At 42.4% G+C, this 21,317-nt stretch overlaps 1 protein-coding gene across 7 annotated transcripts in view; it reads right to left on the bottom strand.

The window, feature by feature from the left end:
* grin2bb (glutamate receptor, ionotropic, N-methyl D-aspartate 2B, genome duplicate b) overlaps positions 1–21,317 on the bottom strand; it is a 99,529-nt gene that overhangs the window by 34,929 nt on the left and 43,283 nt on the right. For all 7 annotated transcript variants that reach the window (XM_042399406.1, XM_042399397.1, XM_042399434.1 and 4 more), the window contains 2 exons: positions 3,190–3,333; positions 1,313–1,583 (listed from right to left, as the gene is read on the bottom strand). In XM_042399406.1, coding sequence (XP_042255340.1) covers positions 1,313–1,583; positions 3,190–3,333 — 415 coding nt within the window. The remainder of the gene's footprint in view (positions 1–1,312; positions 1,584–3,189; positions 3,334–21,317) is intronic.

Below are 21,317 nucleotides of genomic sequence, written 5' to 3'. Positions count from 1 at the left end.
CTCTCATTATGTTCTGCTTGGCTCTCACATGTCAACACCCATAAACAACCAGGCTTTTCATTTCCACTGGCTGGTTCGGATTATGTGTTTACATTTGAAACCTGCAGCGTAAATCTATTGGAAAAAGACAAACCTGCGTTTTCAGACCGCCTCGCTGTTGTTACTACTTTCACACGTGTTAAAGTGTGATATGTTTTGTCACCTGCCCGAGCAAATAGTTCATAGTTCAAATAAACTGTTTGGTCAGTGGAAGGGTGCGAGCGAGAGCCACTTCAACAACAACAAAGGTGAGCTGTGTGTTTCCTGCCTGAACTGAGACCAAACAACATCCGAAGGTTCAGACTATTATTAGAAAAGTGAAGCTCGTCGGTCCACGTTGCTCTCGTGGTTTTTGTGAATATTAGATAATGAGTCACTGTAAAAATATCAATTTATTGCAACCAAATGAACTTCAAAACAAGTTCAAACTCAGTTACCTGAAGTTAACAGGAACATGGTGTGATTACACTACAAGAACACACTTCAATTCAATGTTATATTGACCTCTGACCTCTGGACTCTGTTTAACCATGCGATGATATCTATACTGTATATAAGTAGTTAAATATGATATTGATATTAATGAATGATACAATACACGGATATGCTGATATTGCACAATAAAGGCTAATTATAAAGGCTATTATATTCTCCAGAGCCTCCAACAATATTATACTTCAAAATATAAAGTGTAAACTTTTAACTTCTATTAACACATAATTCTGAGACAAAGATATAATGATTGTATGATTACTGAGGAATATCATCTACGTTTATCTAGATTAACATCAGGGGTCCTGTGGTGGATCTTGGATTTTAAAAGGAAGATGCTTGATGTACCAAGCAGTAAAAGTTATTTACAGTAAATAAACCAAAATAACTAATTACAAATTTGCCTGAAAGGGTTACACTCTATATAACATAGAACCCCCATCTGTCCTTAAAAACTTGTTTCACATAACTCCCTTTATGGAAAGTGGTCCTAATACTGAAAAATGCTAATGATACCAGTGGATTCAGACAGAGAGTGAGGAGGGGGGGGTGAGGGGGGGGGGGGTCTCTTGCTCTCATTTGTTTACACTATTATTAATATCAAAGCCTCACAATTAATTTGGCAACGGTGATTTAATATTTAAAAACTTGAACAAGCTTTCTATGCTACATTTAATTGAGTGCATCTATTCAATTAGCGATGGTGCTAATGCTACTCTGAGCACATGAGATCTCTGTTTGATGCTAATAACTCCTCCTACTGATCCGTGTTTCTGTGTACCTGTAGGGAAAACCGAGGGAACGTTGTCTGCGTCTCCGGCCACCAGCGAGGGAACGATCCAGGTGAAGCCGTAACCTGTGAGGCCGACAGAATGAGCCACCTCGAAGATAGTGGAGGCCTCTTCCTTGGTGCAGTAGAGCAGGATGACGGGACTCTGCAGTTTCTTCAGCTGGTTCTGGATCTTGGAATCTCCATCGTCTGCTGACATGTCCAGCAGGAGGACTTCTTCTAGCTCCCAGCCCGCGAAGCTGTTATCGATGGTGCTGCGGATCTGGACAGGAAAGAGAGAGAGACGTGTTTTTTTTTTAAAAAGGTGTAGGCTGCACACATACAGTTGTTGAGGAGAGATACTGGAACAAAACTGACTGAGATGTCTCCTCCTCCAGCTCCCAGATCACAAAACTCTTCTGTCTTTACATATCTCCTGAGAGTAGGAAGCACTGGTCGATTTTCTTTTTTTTTTTTTAAGATTAGATAATATCTTTTCCCAAATCTAAGGACTATATCCTCACTCTCATGGAGATAGTGTCAACTTTATTTCTTTAATCTGCACCTGTAATCCCCCGAGCAGCACAGCGTTCACAGATAGTTTCCTACTGCAGCAGGAAGTGATTTTATGATTGCCTATAAATTTACACTTGTAGATCATAACTCCTGTATGGCATTTAGATTAAAGACATCTTTTTATTTGTGTTGTATTTCACAGGAGTCAGAGAGTCAGAGAGTAGTAGTAGATGTTACTGGAGGGGATCGATTCAAACTAAGTTATATAAAGTGGAAAACAGGCAGAGCAAACCGTTCTGTGTGAGTAGTAAATCACATTACAACACTCATTTTCTTCTGTATTGAAAGAAGAAAAAGAAACCTTGGATCTTTTATGTGAGCTTGATGTTTTTACCAGTAAGAGAGGACAATGAGATTCATGATGCACAAATATGAACTGGATTAAGCTTTGTCTCAACGTCATCCACCTGTGCTGCTCTGAATCAGTTTGTTGATATATTTTCAAATATTGCCCCATATAGAGTAGAGACAGTGGATATACATTCAGCATAAAGCTCATTAGACTACTGTGAAATGCTCCTTAGAGGAGTACGTGCAATAAGTCGCCTCATTTTTAACCTTAATGTGTGTTTTTTTTCTTCTTTTAAACCAGATTGTGACTCTAACTTTGTTCAAAGTCAAGGCAGTGTCACTGCTGTAACTTTTTATTCTTTTCAAATGTGTGTCTGATGTTCAAAGTTATTCAGGATCTCGTACCACCCCCCCCCCCCCCCCCCCCCTGAAAGAGTCTGCGCTCAGGCCCGGAGATAAGGAGGCTGAGGCTTCAGTGAGTGGCTGCATTCAAAAAGAAATGTTCGGCCAATCTGCCTTTTTCCATTAAAGCAATCAGAAAATGGAACTGGCTCCCCACTTATATCAGTCTCTGCCAACCTTATCACATTTAAACGCTTGGAATTATGTTTTAAAACCAGACAATCAGGTCCTCAGCAATGGCTGCCTTTGTTAGGATCATTTTGTTATTTATGCATAAAACTGCAAAAGATACACAAATAAACAAAACTAAAAAAAGATAAAACACACACATCTTATCACTGTCTTAGAAAAACATGTGAAAATGACAGTAAGTGTAAAACCTCCTGTGACTGGTCCACAAATGACTGAATGAATAATAACTAATGTGAATCTCTTATTTGAGTCTATGGTTGAAACAATGAACAATCATTATCTGTATTAGTAATAAATATCCTGCTGTTTTTATGAGAGGAATACATTTACCTTAGCAGATAATATTCCTTATTTACCTTGGTGATAATAATAAATATAATAAATATAATGACAGATGCACCTCCTGTATCGTATGTGTGTTTATTTACCTTGTTGACAAAGTCCTGGTAACCAGGGTAGTACGTGGTGACAATGGAGAAGATGTACCAGTCATACTCCTCCATGATGTTCAGCATGACGGACGCCTGCTGCTCGATGGACGGACCAAACTGGAAAAACATGGAGTGGTCGTCCTGGAAACCAGAGACACGGAGCCAATCAGCAAACAAGGTCATGAGTCATACAGCAGGAGAGAGAACGGGAAGGTATGGAGCGCGTCCAGCTACCATGAGCCTCAGGAAGAAATGTACTCATGTTTGTGTTCAGAACAATATGAACAGTTTGACATATTTTTTTATGTATGTTTTGTATTTATGATGTTTTCAGAGACTTTGCCCTCCTTGCAATGTCAAAAAAGGAGTGTTCACTGGTTATGAATATTCAAACACAGACAAGGTGACTCATTTATTATCAAGGAGCCCTAACAGAGCTAGCTGAGCATTGTTAGCATGCTACAGAGCCACCTGCTTCAATGACATTTACTATATAATGTAGGTTACCGACTGTGCGGACAGACAACTCTGTCAAAATGTTTTTCTTCATGGAGAGACGAGGAGACGTAGGAAGAGCTTAATGTCTGGTGCCATGGATGGGTCAAGGGCAGGTCAGTCAGCCATGTAAAACCACCAAACAACTCATCAGGACATACAAGTCGAGATGGATTATTCCCGAATGTGAGTGACTGGAGGCGACACGGCAGAGAGGATCTAATGAGAACAGCATCGTGTCATAGGTCTTCTGTGTGAATGACTGAGACGACTGGAGGTGTTGGGTGATGCTGTTTCACTTTCCTGTTGTGTACTTTGTTTTGGAAGACATTTGTTTACCTTAAAAGAAACACTCGTGTCTGTGTGTTAAGGACAGAGCTGGAGTCAGGATGTGTTTAAACTGGGGGAGAAGTTAGACTGGTTCTGTGTGAAATGAACAAGAACCTCTAAAGCTCACTTATATTTATAATGTATGATGTTTGTATAAGCTTTTCATAAATAGAAATGTAAAAACGACAATTTCAGAGTTCAGGGGGAGACGTGTCGGAGCTATTTCTTGATGAACATTTTATCCATCCGCCCAGCGCTTTTGGGCAAAATATCCGGCTATAGTGTGGGTTGCCAGATACAGTTTTTGGCTTCAGTCTCTGTTCGAAACCTGGCAACTTTGCTGTGATAACATTTCAGGATGCTGCACAGTCACTGCGTTCAGCATATAACTCTCTGTTAAACCATAAATGTTTTACATTTGGAGAGAGCAGGGCTAGCTGTCTGAGCTGTCTGAGCTGTCTTTTGTTGAGCAGCTACCAGCTTCCTGCGGTCCTGGGTCTTTGTGCTAAGCTAGGCTAACCATGCCCTGATTCCAGCTCTGTATATCAAACTTGTATTGATCTTCTCATTTAACTCTTGGAAAGAAGCAAATAAACATATTTCTTTAAGTGTCCTCCACACATCACAGCGTGATTAGAGCAAACTGCAGTAATCAGTTATCTCTCACTGTCTTAAAACAACAGTCAGGTGCCCATTTGAACACTGAAAGAGGTTTTCCTCACTGTAATCATTAACTGTTGAAAGATCCACTTCAAAGTAAGTGATGGGGGCCAAAATCCACTGTGTGTCTACACAGTCATTTTGTGCAAAAATGCATTTAAGTTATTCATATCAAGCAGATATCTGCAACATTTACAGTCTTTATAGCATCAAATTCCCTCTTTGTGTTTCCCTGTTGAGCTGCAGTGGATGTATAGTAACAAAAAGAGGGACTTTGGCACTAAAAAGACTGTAACGTTGAAAGATATCTACTTGATTTGACTCATTTGGACGCTGAAGCTTCATATTAGCTTCAGATAAACTTTGAAATACATGTTTGCACAGAAGGAGGACTGTGGATTTTGTCATTATGAAGGATCTTCTAATGGTCAGTAAGGAATCATTACAGCAAAAGAACAAAAAAGCCCTATTTCATTGTTCATTTGTTCATTATTGTTTTAAGATAGACTTGAAAAATTGTGAACCTATAACCTGTGAACCTACATGTGCACTATACATGCTCTGCTACGCTCTATATGTTTGCAATGTGTGCCTGCGTACACATATGTGAACTACGTGTGTCCATCCACGCGTGCAATCGCTCATACTTGTTAGTCATGCAGGAGACTGAGCAATCCTCGGCTTAGGTGCGCTACCTTCACTTAACATCAAAGCCCATCTCCCCCCTTCCTCCACTTTTTTACCCACAGGGACAGAAATGATCTGTTACCTACTTTTCACTGTAATGAGGTAATAACAGTGCAGTGTCAAGTGATGGTGGAGGGATTGGCAGTGGTGGAAATGAGGGGGGACGGAGAGTGTGTGTGTGTGTGTGTGTGTGTGTGTGTGTGTGTGCCTGACATTTTATCTTCACTGACAGTAAATACACTCCACTCTGTTCAGGGAGGTAATGAAGGTATTCTCACGCATGAGCGACACTTAATGCACCATTCACCTCTAACCTCGCACTCCCATCAAAATCCATCATTGTTTGAGCGTTTCAGCTTCAACATGCTTGAGTTTGAAATGAATTATAAGGATGAGTGCTAAATATAATTTACCCTGACATTATTATTCCATCTGTGAATCCAGTTCTTTCCTTTAACCCTGCCTATCATCCATGCTTCCATCTGTTCACCACACCGACACATCTTCATGTCTTTAAAGGATGATTTTTCCAATGATCAACAAATCCCAAAACCAACAACTCACAGATTCTGGTAGAAAGTATTGCCTGTGAAGCCAAATATCTTCATCGTTGTCCAAAATCTATTAGAAACACACCAAACAGCCAAACTGTTGCACTGGATGGTGTTTTCTTTCATTACAGTGAGCATGGGAACGGCCTTAAATACTAGCAAACAACACAACACAAGCACTGTTTACTCCTGTTTGACTAACATTTGCTAAACACGACAGGTGTTTTAAGAATTTAAAAGGTATGATTAAAAACTGTATCATACCTTTGTGACCCATTTTTCAAGCTTTGCGTGTTCAGTGGGAACAGATGGACTGAAGGAAGGTGCCACAGACAGAGGAGGGAAGTTGGAAATGATTGACAGGTGGATGAACACGTTAGTTTTCATGCAGTGAATCTTACTTATCTGTAGTGGTATCTCAGCATGCTAGCTTTGGTTTTATTTTGGAGATATTTCAGTCATTTGGTTTGTGATGCTCTCCACATTCATGTTGTCTGGATCATCTTCTTCTACTAGTGTGTTTCCAATGAAGACTGTTAAGAGTTCAGGTCTGTAGATGACACAGACTTTGGTGACAAAAGGTGCAGTTAGAGCCCTCGGATTAACTCATAATCTGCCCATTGATGTTAAACAGGCGACATTTGTAATGTCTTTCAAATCTCTCCTTGAAATCTTCTTTTATAAGAAACCTTTTAGCTTTTAATCTTTAAGCTTTACTTTTTCATCCTTGCTTTTCATTTCTTCATCTGCTGTGTTCTAAGATTTCATTGTTTGTATTTATGATCTCATTGTTTCTTTTTTATCTGTATTTGCCGTGATGGTTTTATGATTATCCGGAGCCACACGGGCGTTGTTTTTGGAAAGACACATGACTGTTGATTTTTTTATAATGTTGTGAGCACCACTGATGTATATCTGGAAATATTCTGCATGTTGGTGAGTGTTTAGATGTGGTTAGATGTGGTTAGATGTGGTTAGATGTGGTTGGATGTGGTTAGATGTGGTTGGATGTGGTTGGATGTGGTTGGATGTGGTTGGATGTGGTTGGATGTGGTTGGATGTGGTTAGATGTGGTTAGATGTGGTTGGATGTGGTTGGATGTGGTTGGATGTGGTTGGATGTGGTTAGATGTGGTTGGATGTGGTTAGATGTGGTTAGATGTGGTTGGATGTGGTTGGATGTGGTTAGATGTGGTTGGATGTGGTTGGATGTGGTTGGATGTGGTTAGATGTGGTTAGATGTGGTTAGATGTGGTTGGATGTGGTTGGATGTGGTTAGATGTGGTTGGATGTGGTTAGATGTGGTTAGATGTGGTTGGATGTGGTTGGATGTGGTTAGGTGTGGTTGGATGTGGTTAGATGTGGTTGGATGTGGTTGGATGTGGTTGGATGTGGTTGGATGTGGTTGGATGTGGTTGGATGTGGTTAGATGTGGTTAGATGTGGTTGGATGTGGTTGGATGTGGTTGGATGTGGTTGGATGTGGTTAGATGTGGTTGGATGTGGTTGGATGTGTTTAGATGTGGTTAGATGTGGTTGGATGTGGTTGGATGTGGTTGGATGTGGTTGGATGTGGTTAGATGTGGTTGGATGTGGTTGGATGTGGTTGGATGTGATTAGATGTGGTTGGATGTGGTTGGATGTGGTTGGATGTGGTTAGATGGGTGAAGTGACCCTTTAGTCACACATTCTCTCTCTCTGACATGTTACGTGCAGATACCACCTCTTTTCTCCATTACCGGGTTATTCGTCTGTTCTGGATCTTGCTTTTTCATTTCCTCTCACTTACTAACTCACACGGTATCCATTACTCTTTTCAGCCTCCTAAACTCCCTCTACGTCTCGCCATCGCTCTCTCCTGATTCTTTCTCTCTGAAAGTGGGCTGTGAGCAGTGTAATCACTTGTGAGACCAAACCTGCTATTCAGACGGATCGTGAGGGCACTACTTACTGCATTTTCTCCCTCTTAGATTACAGCTAATCATCATCTCATTCTGCTTTCTCTTTCATATCCTCGTCACTCCTATTTAATTTCTGTCCTTTATTCACATGGCATTAGTGTCAGGATTTTCTCTCCCTCTCTCTTTCTCTTGACCCTCCCAACCTCACCCTCTTTTTTACACTACTCTGTTTTTACATAATGTCCTGCAGCTCCATTAGTTCATATCACAGCAGTGTGAAGAGTCCCGCGGGGTGCAGTCTGTGTGTCATTACCGGAGCTGCCCGACTCCCTGGCCGCTTGCTTTCCTGGCTGTCATCTCACATCACACACACTGCTCGACCACGAGCCCCAGAAAGTGGTTTGTCACCTAATTTTCAAGCTTCTGCTTTTCTGTCTCTTTTTCTGTCTGTGGGGTCGGTTACATCTTGTAATCAGACAGTGTTGAAAATACCTGTAGAGACTGCCGGGTGGACAGGTATGGACATGTGTCTCTGGTTGTTAATAAAACACAAAGAGAGCCAGGCTTTATGTAGAAATTCAAGCTTTCTATTCTCACACAACACATGTGAAGTTTAAAGTTTTGAGTTAAACTGGTCCTTGATTCACACAGAGGCAGAGAAAAAGCAACTATCTATTGAACATTGAATCAGTTCCAGCTAACTGACTTATTAAGATGTTAATGGGTAAAAATGCTGAACGCTTCTATTACTCTCATACATGTTTATCAGCCTTTCTGTACAGCTAGAATCACACTGTATGGATCAACTGATCTGCAACTACATGGGTGGTCACACTGGAGGAGAGTATTTAAACAAGCTCACTATAGGTTAACACACATTATTTGGGAAATCAGACTGCCAAGAAAGCTGCCCAAAACTCAGACATGCCAGATATCCACCCGAGCTGGATCACTGACTGCTCAGACAATCCATCAGACAACAGCAAAAGACAACTGATGTGGAGGAAATTAGTCTAAAATTCTAAAACAACAATTCAGGCTTGTGATTGGTTGTCTGTCTGGTTGTACGCACACTGGTGGTCACATGTACATACATGATGTCGTGCTATTCAGCTGATGTAGAAAACATAAGAATAAAAACAACATTGTTCTTGTTTTATAATGTAGAGCTATTTAGTTCTAGTTGTGCAAGAACGATGAGAGAAAATGTGGTTATTTTGTTCAAACATTCTTACTGCTGAGTTTACAGGAGCGTCGACCCAAAGCTATTAAACAGGACATCAGACAATCACTGTTCCCAGGAAAACAGTCAATTAATGTCTCATTACTACCTACAGAAATGTCTGTTAACAGTGTGGAAAAGTAAAGGGATTGTACTTCTAGTCTTCCGACCACTCAAAGCACTTTTCCACTATGAATCACAGTCACCCATTCCCGGTGAACTGGTACAGGGTGTGTATGATTGCATGATTGATTGATGCAAGGTCCCAACCTGCCCATCAGAGGAAATCTAATCATTCACACACACGGCACAACCATCAGGAGCATCTTGCCCAAAGACACATCAACATGTGGACTGGAGGAGCCGGGAATCGAACCGTCGACCTTCCGTTTAGAGGACGACCTGCTCGACCTCCTGAGGCACAAGTGAAGGAGGTCTGTTAAGATGTGGCTCTCAGACACGATCAATACCTCGATGTTTGAACAAATCACATTTGTGGGGAGAGACCATACGACTGTTACACAGTCCAACACTAAAACCTGATCAAATATCAGTAAAGTGATTGATTCTGACTGTCATGTATGATTGATGATCTCTGTGTCACAACACACTGCTTCCTCTGGAAGTCTATTCATTTACTATTTCACTTCATCTTATCTCAGTCTGACATAAACACATAAAAAGCAACCAGGAATCAGAAAGAAACACTTCCTGTTGTTTCTCCAGAACGTTGTGTTTATATTTGTTATCTGTCAAACTCATTTTATCACTATAGCATGTAAATCACCTACAGGACGTCTTTCTTTTGTTTCTTTTGGCTTCGTTGTGCACAAACCCTCGGATGTAAAATCATGACCAAAAGGTTGGAAGGAAGGAGAGTCTCATATTCTACTGAACCAACCTCATGTATCGCTGCCAGTTCAGTTTTTCTTTCTTTACATCACTGATCACACGTCTCTGACATCTTCAGGCTGTTTCACTCTCATCCTGCCTCACATCACACTTTGCTTTGGTGTTTCAGCTTCAGCTCAGGAATCTCTAAATAGTGCAGGTGTAGTGGCGCTGAATCTGCAACAGTTGTTAGTTGTGTGAATTAATCTCCCAAAAAAAAAAAAAAAAAAAAAAAAAAAAAGGCTGTTAGACGAGTGAATCACTCGGGAGGCATTATTCAACCTTTGTGCAGATATGGCACCAGAGAGCTGTCTCACTAACACAAACCTCTGTGTTTCATTGCTGCTCCCTGAGGTACTGTAGTGCTGCCTAACATGTGTGTATAATCTCCAGTTAAGACGGTGACTCCGCACTCCCAGTGAACTCACTGGAGACTCACAGTGGATGACAGGAAAACGCGCACATACACATCTGTGTAAATAAAACACAAAGTTCTTTTTTTTTCTTCTTAATTTTGCAGATTGATCCCCTCGATGCTGGCGTCTCTCCCTCTCAGTGTCACGTATCGCTCTGAAACTGCCAGCGAGGCGTCAGTGATGTAAAGCCTTTAAGACAGTGAGCGTTGGGTGTGTTTGATTCCGCCTCAGATTGTCATGGACACTTCTTTTGGATGCGTAGCCGGCGCTGAGCCTGCCACTGCGGCTGCAGCTGCTGCGTCAGTGTGCAGTAAACTGAACGAGTGCTGAGGGGAGCGAACCTCGAGCAGGAGGGCTGAAAAGGATTTGGCAACTCATCTCCATGTCATGCCAATGAAAGCCTGTCTCCAATTAGATTTGCAGAGGAAGAGCGACATATCGGCCCACTGCTCAACAAGCCCTGGTGGGAGAGGATTGGAGGGTGGAGAGACACAGTGTGTGAGAGAGAGAGAGAGAGAGAGAGAGAGAGAGAGAGAGAGAGAGAGAGAGACAAAGAAGAAAGAGAGAGGGAGAGCTGTTAAGGCTGAGAGAGATAGAGAGGAGTCTTGCTTGAGAAAACAGGCAAACCCTTAGAACTCACAGAGACAGGGCTCACAACACACACACACACACACACACACACACACACACACACACACACACAACACACACACACATCGTTCCCTCCAACACTCAGCTTTTTCCACTTCATCACACTCGTCTTTCTCCACCTTTCATCTTCCTCTCTCTGTCTATCTCTCCTCCTCACAGTCTGAGCGCCGCCGCCGCCGTCGCCGCCGCCACCGCTGTCAATCCTCCTCAGTACGAGCCCGACGTGCTTCATCATCATATTTCTAATCAAACACACACAGTGCCGTTAATTAATCTCATATTCGGCTGTTTAATTATCAATGACCCTGTTTCAACGTCTCTTTCCTGGCTCCGTTCAGCGCTCGTCATTTTAAACATCCCATAATGTTCTGATTGAATTACTATTTTTGTCGAGGAAATGATTTCCAGAAGAGCTGAAATCTGATTCACTCCCACAGCAGCCGTCGGAGCGATGATGATGATGATGATGATGATGATGATGATGATGATGATGATGCTTTGTAAACAGGACTGTGTTTTGGATGTGTTGAATTTCCTGTCAGTCGTTCAGGTTGGTAACATTCAGTCCATGTTTGGCCTCCTGCAGCAGGATTGTAGTTGATGTTCTTTCATTAGTGCAGCTTGAATAATCTTCATGTATTAGGGTCAAGATACAAAAGCAGCATTTAGATGTGAGAGAGACATTTTGTAAATAGCAGTGTGTGTTTTTTCAATAATTCATTCCTTTTAGTTTCACCTCAGTCAGTTTTTGTCTCAGCTGTAAATCACCTGAAAATGAAAAATGTGCCTGAAATGACCTTAACAAAAGTGTCTTTGAATCTGTACTTTCAACCTGTTCAGGAAGTCCTTCACACACGGAAAGCACTCCACAAAAAATATGATGTGAGAAAATAACAAGCTGGTCGCAGTGAAGCCCACCAGCCGGAGCTTTCACCTCCCTCTGGGGCTCAATTAACAATTCAAACCGAGAGATTCTTAGAAAAACTACACGTTTAAAAAAAAGTGAACACTTGTTTATGAAAAGTGCATTTATCTACAGGAAAATATTCACACAGATTTTTATCATTTCAAATTTACAAATATGATGAAACAGCTAGAACCAGCAAACACATTCATACACAAACACACACACACAGATTCAAATATTACCGTAAACCTCCGGAGGGGAAAACGTCAGATTTGAAACAAGCTTCTGCCACTTTACAAAACTAAAATAGCTCCAGCAGAGTCAGTCTGACTCTAACAGGACTCCAAACAAATTCTCATTAAGAATCTTTTATTCTGTATCTTTTACATTCCTCCATGTTTAATAAAACAGGACACTGATGAGACTTTAGAAAGAGAATGACATGGAGAAATAATGATTGTTGAATTACTTTTATTTATCTTTTTTACTTGTTGTTTGTTTTTTGTTTCCATCTTTGGCTGCAACTAACGACTATTTTCATTATCAATGAATCTGCTGATTAATCGTTCGGTTTATGAAATGTCAGAAAACAGTGAAAAATGTCCAACCGACACTTTAAAACACAATAAAATACAGTTTTACTGTCAAATACTGTGACCATAAAACATGACATAAATAATGAATCAATTACAAAACAGTAGCTGATTATTTTTCTGTCTATCGACTAATCAATTAATGGACTAATTATTACAGCCCCATTTCTACATCAATGTTATACTCTTATGGTCTCACTAACGACCCGGCTCGTCTCCTCAGCCAGGTGATGGAGCGTCGCTCCCGCCGGTGAATAATGTTCACAAATCAAATCAAGCAAATGATGTTGTAGCTATTTATAGGAGGCTGAGCTCTATAAATCAATTTGCTACCTTGCAGAGAGCCGGAATCACTTAAAACATCTTATTTCAGCCCAACAAAGCCGGCATCAGCGTACATATCTGTAATATGACTTTATATAAGATTCTTCTTCTTCTCTGTCGGCAGGAACGCCTGCAGGATGTTGGTGTTTGCCGGTTGGTTCGTTTGGCACGTTGGTGCTCAGCTGAGTTGCCCTGACGTTTGGTATTTATGTTCATATGGCCCCCTTGATGATACTTAATGATTTTGGTGACCCCCCCCCGATCTTTCGTCTCGCACCGATGTCAGGTCACATTGTTTTTCTGTCTGACAGACTAACGGCTGGACGTCCAGTAGATGAACTGTGGATGTTCGTTGTCATCACAGAGCTTCTTTCCTCTCAGACACAATAAAATATTCAAATGTAAAGTTCATTTCATTGAATCTACCGAGAGGATTAACTCTTTCCTCCAGGTGCAGCCTGACGGAAACATGTCACCTTTGGATATTTGGATATTTGTGAAATCTCAGACTAGATTATCAGTGTGATTCTAATGACCTCATGACCTTTCCTCTAACCTGGATCACAAACATTAGATCATTGAGTGCAGCTACTTGTGAGGCTTTAAGAGTTACTAAATATTCATAATGTTGAGCTTCAGTTTAAAAGCAGCCATGAGGTGAGATTGTTTTGTCAATTTCAGAGCGTTGTTCATCACAGCCAACACTCTTCTTCTGTGGTGTGTAGTAAATAATGCAGCCTCTGCCAGGTCTTCTAATGTAAATCATCACTTTTTTCATCCAGAACCGACCCAGCAGCGTTCACATGCTGTCTAGATGAGTCAACTTTATGCTGCTTTATCAAGATGTTATGACACTCACTAACAATGACATCATCTGAAAATCTCTTACCAAGTGGGGAGAAATAGGCTAAATCACTGGCTGAGGAAATGAGCAAGGCAGAGTGCCACATGGCTCACACTCGGCTAAATGAAGCGTGTTAGCTGACTGCTGACAGACTCGGGGGAGGCAGCTGCATTCACTCGTCACTCACAGAACAAAAGTCCCAGTCTTACACTCTCTTTGAAGGCTTTGCATTAAACTTCATACTTCTACTTGAATCCAAATTTACAATGAATGTATTAACTGCTGCATTATTTACTCCCAGTATGAAGCCTTCTGTACTGTACCTTTGTGTTTTCAGATGGAGAAGCTGAGCAGCTCAGACAGCTGACTGTCTGATCACAAAGATTTTCAATTTACTATCACAGAAGACTCAAAAACAAGCAAATACTCGCTTTGACAAGTTTGAATCAGTACATTTTTGGTTAAAAAATGACTTCAATCATGAATAACTTATCCAAACTGTTGCAGACTAATTCTCCTGTTGATTGATGAGTCGATTGACTAATTGTTTAAGCTCTGCATACGTGATGTATTGCACAATGAGCAGTGAATTACTGTAGGATCTCTTCTCTTACTGTAAGCCAGATGTGATAAAGCCTTCGTTAAAGCACCAGAAGGTTTTTATTATCTTCTCCAAAAGACTCGACCACGTCTCCAATTCTGCACCACTAGCTACTGAAACGTAATCATCAACCCAACGTCTAATTAGAGCAAATTAATCTCTTTGTCTCACAAACACATTCACTCTCATACAAACAGACGCACAGCTACACCCACATGCAAGCAAGCAGTGCCCAGCCGACCCACACACACACACACACACACACACACACACACACACACACACACACACACACACACACACACACACACACACACACACATAAAAAGGCTCCTCGGAAAGCACAACAAACTAGTGTTTGCCTCGAGCTTTCTCCACCACTCCTTCTCTATCACCACTGTGTGCACCGCGAGGAAGATACAATTAATTGTCTGATTCAATCTCCCGCTGTTAAATCTGACGCTCCGGCAGCACTCGCATCACGTCAGTCAAGCCCAAAGCTTCGTCCTAACACGCAGTGGCAGAGATGGAGACAGGGAACAACAGATGAAATAAAGTCCGCAGAGCAGCTGGCGAGAAAGACGAGTGTGAAACGGTTCAAAGTAATGAAAAGAACAGAGGAGAGAATATAAACAGAGACTTTGATATAAAGCTATTAGCTAAACTTGTCAGAAACAGCACAGGCCCAGTAAGACAATGAGAGGAGGAAGAGGAGGAGGAGGAGGAGGAGGAGGAGGAGCATCACCTTTGGCCCTGCGAGTTAATGGAAAGCTCCGTCACTAGGAGTTGATTAAGCTCGTTAACACAGCAGAGAACGCAGGTAATTAATCACTGACACATGGGAGCGCTGCATGCTGATTGGGCCAGATTCCACCAATCCAAACAAGCTACAGACACCAATTAGACCTGACCCCGACGGCCACATAACCCGGCCTACACAGAGAGAGAGAGAGAGAGAGAGAGAGAGAGAGAGAGAGAGAGAGAGAGAGAGAGAGAGAGGGAGAGAGAGAGAGAGAGAGAGAATTTTTGAATTTTTAAAACACCTTTATTTATCTAGTCGTCAGATCAACAAGCGTTAAAAAACAACAACAGATTCAGCCCAGCATGTGTCCAAAGCAGAGCTCCTCCTCATCAATGGAGCACAGAACATTTTTATAACACCACACAGAAACAAAACAGTCCAGATCATTCATCAACCTGTAATAGTTGTGATCAATTTTTAGTCTGCTGGTTATCATTCTGATCAGTACGGTGATAACATCAAAAGCAAAAGAACCTTTATCTTGTTCTTTCTGCTGATATAAATGGCCATCTTAGCTTGGCCCAACAGAAAGTTGAACAACTGGCACTTGTCGCGAGTCCTCCTCGAATATTTATAACCCAGAATGAAAACCTGTTTGGAGAAAAATTCCCCAAACTCACCAAAGAGCCTCTCCAAGAACAGAAACAGAGGAGTTAACCTCACACATTCCAAAAAACAGTGAAAAACAGTTTCTCTCTGAGGACAGAAAGGACAACACTCAGAAACACTTGGATTTAAAACAGAAATAAAAGCATTTACAGGCAGGACGCCATGTAAAACCCTCCACTGTAAGTCTCCCACCTTTCTGGTTAACGGGGTTTTATAAAGTGCTCTCCATTGAGGCCTCACCTCAGCACTCAGACCCAGGTGAGACCTCCATGGTGTGTCAGTACGCCCCCCCAACTTGGCTTTGTTCACCATCTTTACCAACAGCTGGTACATCATTTTTCCAGTTAAAACATTCAAGTTTGCACCTTCAGGTACAGCACAGTTCAACAAAACACCAGAACAGTCTTTAAAATCAGGAGTCAGTGTGATTGCTGGAAAAGGATCAGAGTCGGTGGGTAAAACAGAGCCCTGGCAGTATGAGACCAGGAGGTTCTGTTCAGTCTGTGAGAGCTGGTCTCTCCACACTCTGAGCTGGTTGGCTAGTAGTCTCTCTGAAAATACTCCTAGCTGAGAAGCCAGAGCAGAAACCATCTCTAGCTTAGGTCCACACAGTCTCACCAGCTGACCCAGTGTGACGACTCCGGAGGAGACAAACCTCTCCATCATTGAGGTTCCCAGTCCACAGAGTGTTTTAAAACGTAGTCCATAGACGACAGGTTCCTTTAAAATCCAGTACAATGAGCTTTCACTCAGCGGCCTGTGCTTCTTAAACATGCCCCACACCTTGAACAGCCCCTGATAAAAATCAGAAAGCCCACTCAGTCTGCGGTTCTGTAGATCCATTAAAAACAAATTCTCAGTCAGTCCTTGACCTCCACCTTGGCCCAGGATCGCCCGAGCCACAGGCCTCCACACCAGATCAGCAGGGCCGGTCAGCAGTCTCTGAATGTGCTGGAGGCGGAAAACAGCACCCCTACTGGCCAGGTGAATCAGTCCTTGTCCTCCGTCGTCTTTAGCTAAGAACAATACACTCTGTGGGATCCAGTGGAGATGATCCCAGAAAAAGTCCACGATCACCCTCTGGATGTTTGACAGAAGGTTAGCTGGAGGATCAACAGAGTACAAACGGTGCCACAACATAGAAGCAATCAAATTATTAATAACCAGAACACGACCTCTAAAAGACAACTTTGGTAAAATCCACTTCCATTTTTTCAGTTTGCCTTCAGCTTTCTCTAAAACATTTTCCCAGTTCTTAGAGACAGTGGTGGGATCTCCGAGGTATACCCCGAGGTATTTGATGCCTCCTTTTTTCCAGGTGAGCCTCCCAGGTAAGCTGAGCTGCTTTAAACCATCACCTACCATCAGAGCTTCACTTTTTTCCCAATTAACTTTTGAAGAAGAGATCAGACCAAAGTTTTCCACACTGTCAGCTAAAGAGTCAATGTCACTCTGTTTTTGGACCAGCACTATGACATCATCAGCATAGGCAGAAAGCTTAACAACAGAGTTGGAACCAGGGAGATTAAAACCAGAGAGTCGTGTTCTTAGTTTGTGTAAAAAAGGCTCTAAGGCCAATGAGTACAACATGCCTGAGAGGGGGCAACCTTGTCTAACCCCCCTCCCCACCTTAAAAGGAGCACTTAAACCACCATTTATTTTAAGTACACTTTCAATGTCTCCATACAAAGCCTGGATCTGGGCTATCAGACCTGGATTGAAACCAAAAGCTCTGAGTGTTTGCCACAGGTACATATGTTCAACCCGGTCAAAAGCCTTTTGTTGATCTATGGATATCAGCCCAAGATCTAACCCCAAAGAACTGGAGAGGTCCACAACATCTCTAATTAAAGCTATGTTGTCTGTTACCAACCTGCCAGGTACACAGTAGGTCTGATCCACATGAATGACCTGCTCCATCACCTTCCTCATCCTGTTGGCCAGAACCTTGGACAGAAGCTTATAGTCGGTGCAGAGGAGAGAAACAGGACGCCAGTTTTTAATATCCTGTAACTCTCCTTTTTTAGGGAGGAGAGTCAGGACTGCTCTTCTGCAACTTTGAGGCAACCGGCCCTTCTTCACACTGTCATTGAGGACCATCAGGAGGTCCCCACCAAGCACCGACCAGAAAGTCTTATAGAAGTCGGCAGGCAGACCATCAATGCCCGGGGATGTTCCACCCCGCAAACCCTGCAGTGCAGCATACAGTTCTTCAGAAGATATCTCATTCCCCAGCTCTGCGTTGGCGTCCTCCGAGACCTTTGGCAGATCTGCATAGAAGAAATGAGACACCTCTGGATTCTCGGTGTACTCCGACCTGAACAAGTCACCATAAAAACTCGCTGCAAACCTGCGAATGTCAGCCGACTCCTGCAGCAGCTGCCCAGTATGTGAGCGTAGTGACATCATCTGCCTCCTCTGCCCATTTTTCCGCTCCAACCCAAAGAAAAAGTGAGAGGGAGCGTCCATCAAAGCCACATTTTGAAACCTACTGCGCACCACAGCGCCCCTTGCAGAGGTACCCAGCAAGTCAGCCAAGACAGACCTTTTAGTCTTGAGGTTCTCAATGTGTCCTCTTTCTCCTGTGGAATCTGCAAAAGCCTGCAACTCCACCACTTCTCTCTCCAGAGCTCTTATAGACCTGGCCATGTTTTTGGAGACATTGAAAGTGTACTGTAGACATAGTTTCTGGATCTGACTTTTCCCAATATCCCACCATTGTTGCAAGGAGCTGTAGAGGGATTTTGTTTCACTAAAATTTTTCCAAAAGAAATTAAAAACATCTTTAAAATTTCCATCTGATAAAAGCGATGTGTTAAAATGCCAATAAGCACTGCCAGATTGTATTTGTTTGATAAAAACAGAACAGTGAACCAAAGAGTGGTCGGAAAAACCAACTGGACTTATAAAAGAACTTCTAAAAACATTTAAGTGATGTTTAAAGCAATAAAACCTATCGAGCCTGGCCATGGACAAAAGGTTGTCCTTAGTGTGGACCCAGGTGTACTGACGGTGGCTTTTATGAAAAACTCTCCACACGTCACTCAGCTCATGAGCTTCACTTAACTTTAAAATGCAATTTTTAGAAGCCACGTGTGGCTCTGGATGGTTCCTGTCCATTCTTGGGTTTTCCGTACAGTTAAAATCCCCTCCAAGGAACAGAAACTCATCAGAATTACATTTTTTAATTACATCACTTAAAATGTCATAAAAGTCAAGTCTTTCAGACCCTACAGTTGGTGCGTAAAGGTTGATAAATACCATTTTAACTTTTCCAAAATCAGCTCTTACTTTTAAAATTCTTCCTGCCACAACTTCCTCAACATCAATGTTAATGGGATTAAAATTTTGGTTAAATAAAATTCCAACCCCACCACTCATGCTGCTCTTATGACTGAGAAAAACCTCCCCCGCCCACTCTCTCTTCCATTCAGCAGCAATTTCTTCAGTACTGTGAGTTTCTTGAACAAAAGTAACATTCAAATGTTTCATACCAATCAGACTAAACAGAGAGGCTCTCTTGGTGATATCCCTCGCTCCATTCAGATTTAAAGTGCCAATATTTAAAGTGCACATGTGCAAAATGGGCCAAACGTGGGATAAAAGCACACAAAATAGAAAACTTACAAACATATTATTCATCAGTGCGTATTTGAGTTTTCACCCTCAGAACTATTTTTTTCAGTCTGTAGATCTCTTGATCAGAGAAAACAGGCTGCCCAAACTCTTCTGTGTTTTTCATGTAACCTTTTACTGAGTCCAGAAAAAGTTGCAAGTCTGGAAAATAGTTGTCCACCTTGACTTGTCTCAGCCCCTTTGTGTCCTGTAAGAACTTTTGTACTCTAATGAAAGAATATCCACTCTCTAAGTTCTCAGAGGTCTCATTTTCACAGTCAGAGTGGAACCTTTCCTCTGGTTGAGAGGATGGACACTCTGTCACTGACTTTGACACCTTTTTTATTCTGCCTTCAACTTGTTTGGTTTCTGTATTCTTCCGTTTCACTGATGATTTCACCACATCCTCATCCATGCACTCTTCCTCCTCCTCCTCTAGCACAGACTCTGCCACCCTGGCAGCAGTCTGTCCCATCCTGCTCATTTCCTTCCTGACAGTTTCCTCCTCCTGATTCCTGCTATCATTTCCCTGTTTGACACCTGTCTCAGCTTCCAAATCTGTTTGTGAATCAGGTGACCCCCCGTCAGCTTTCTCCTTTATGTTTGTATCACCTTGTATGTTTTCATCTTGAGACGCTGCCCCGCTCGACGCAGCACGGACCGGCGACCCAGGCGGCTCCGCAGCAGGAGCCGGACCCGGCTGCACCGGCGGCCCCGGCGGCTCCGCGCCAGGTGCCGGACCGGCCGCCCCTCCCCTCTCTGGGCATGAGCGAACGAGGTGCCCCTCCATACCACAACCAAAGCACTTCATATTATCAGTTGTTACGTGTAAAGTGTAATCAAAGTCATCTACCTTGAACTTGAAAGTCAGGTGTAAGTCTTCCTCATTTCTGTTGAGAATCATGAAAACTTGTCTGCGGAAAGACATGACATGTTTTAACTGAGGGGATTTACAGCCCAATGGAATCAGTTTTATGGGCGATACGAGTTGCCCGTGCCTGGACAACTCTTTCGCCAGCACTTCATTTCTAATGAAAGGTGGAACATTTGAAATGATGACTTTTTTAGCGGGGTTCACCAACGAAAACACCGGAGTGAAGGTGTCCTGAATAACCACGCCGCTCTCAACCACACGGTTTACTTTGTCCACGCTGTCCAGAAAAACAACCACAGAGTTGTTCATCCGGGAGGCAGATTTAATGCTACCATACCCAACAACCTCCCCAACAGCCAGACTACACTCCTCCACACTGCATCTAACCGCCGGAGCCAACTTAATGGCGTGCCGGCGAGTTAGCTTCTCCAAGCCGGAGCCTCCACCTGCTGTCATGCTGACCAGCAAAGCTGGCAGCTGACGCCACCTACACCACCCAAACCTCACCCAGACACAGTGAAAGACTCACAAAACAACACGATTCACAGTGACTTTACATACACAAGAAAATACACATAAAAAGATAGAAAAACTCAGTCACTCACAACGCAAACTCACCACCGCACTCACCACGCTCACTCCCAGCATGCACTCAGAGAGAGAGAGAGAGAGAGAGAGCCATATAGATATTTAGATTGAATATTGATGAAAACCCTTTTTGCTCTTAGATAAATCCTTTAAGTAAACACAGCTGGATGTTTCTGGTAGTTTTACACTTGGCTCAATTACATTTTTCTGTTTTTCACCCACATTGACTTTCTGTGAGGACGGAGGCTGAGATCTCCAGTCTCTAACACCGAAAACATCGAATCCTACATTTCCCATCATGCTCCTTCAAACTCCACTCCTCAGTCTGTAACACAGGTTTTCTGTTGTGAATCTACAGAGAACAACATGTTCTGAGCTGTTTTCACTTGTCTTGATTAGTAGATTGACCTTTATGTGTAAAATCCATGAAATGCCCCTTTAATTTATATCTGGACTCTTCCTGGAACGTCTAACAGGGATTATTACTGGAAGTGAGTCATCGGTAATATTACTAGTTACACCTCTGTCTGCAGTGACAAACGTATTCTCTGCTGGACTCACACGTC

This window comes from Thunnus maccoyii, chromosome 2, assembly GCF_910596095.1.
Source record: "Thunnus maccoyii chromosome 2, fThuMac1.1, whole genome shotgun sequence".
Lineage (NCBI taxonomy): Eukaryota > Metazoa > Chordata > Actinopteri > Scombriformes > Scombridae > Thunnus > Thunnus maccoyii.
This window is presented reverse-complemented; position numbering and strand designations above follow the sequence as displayed.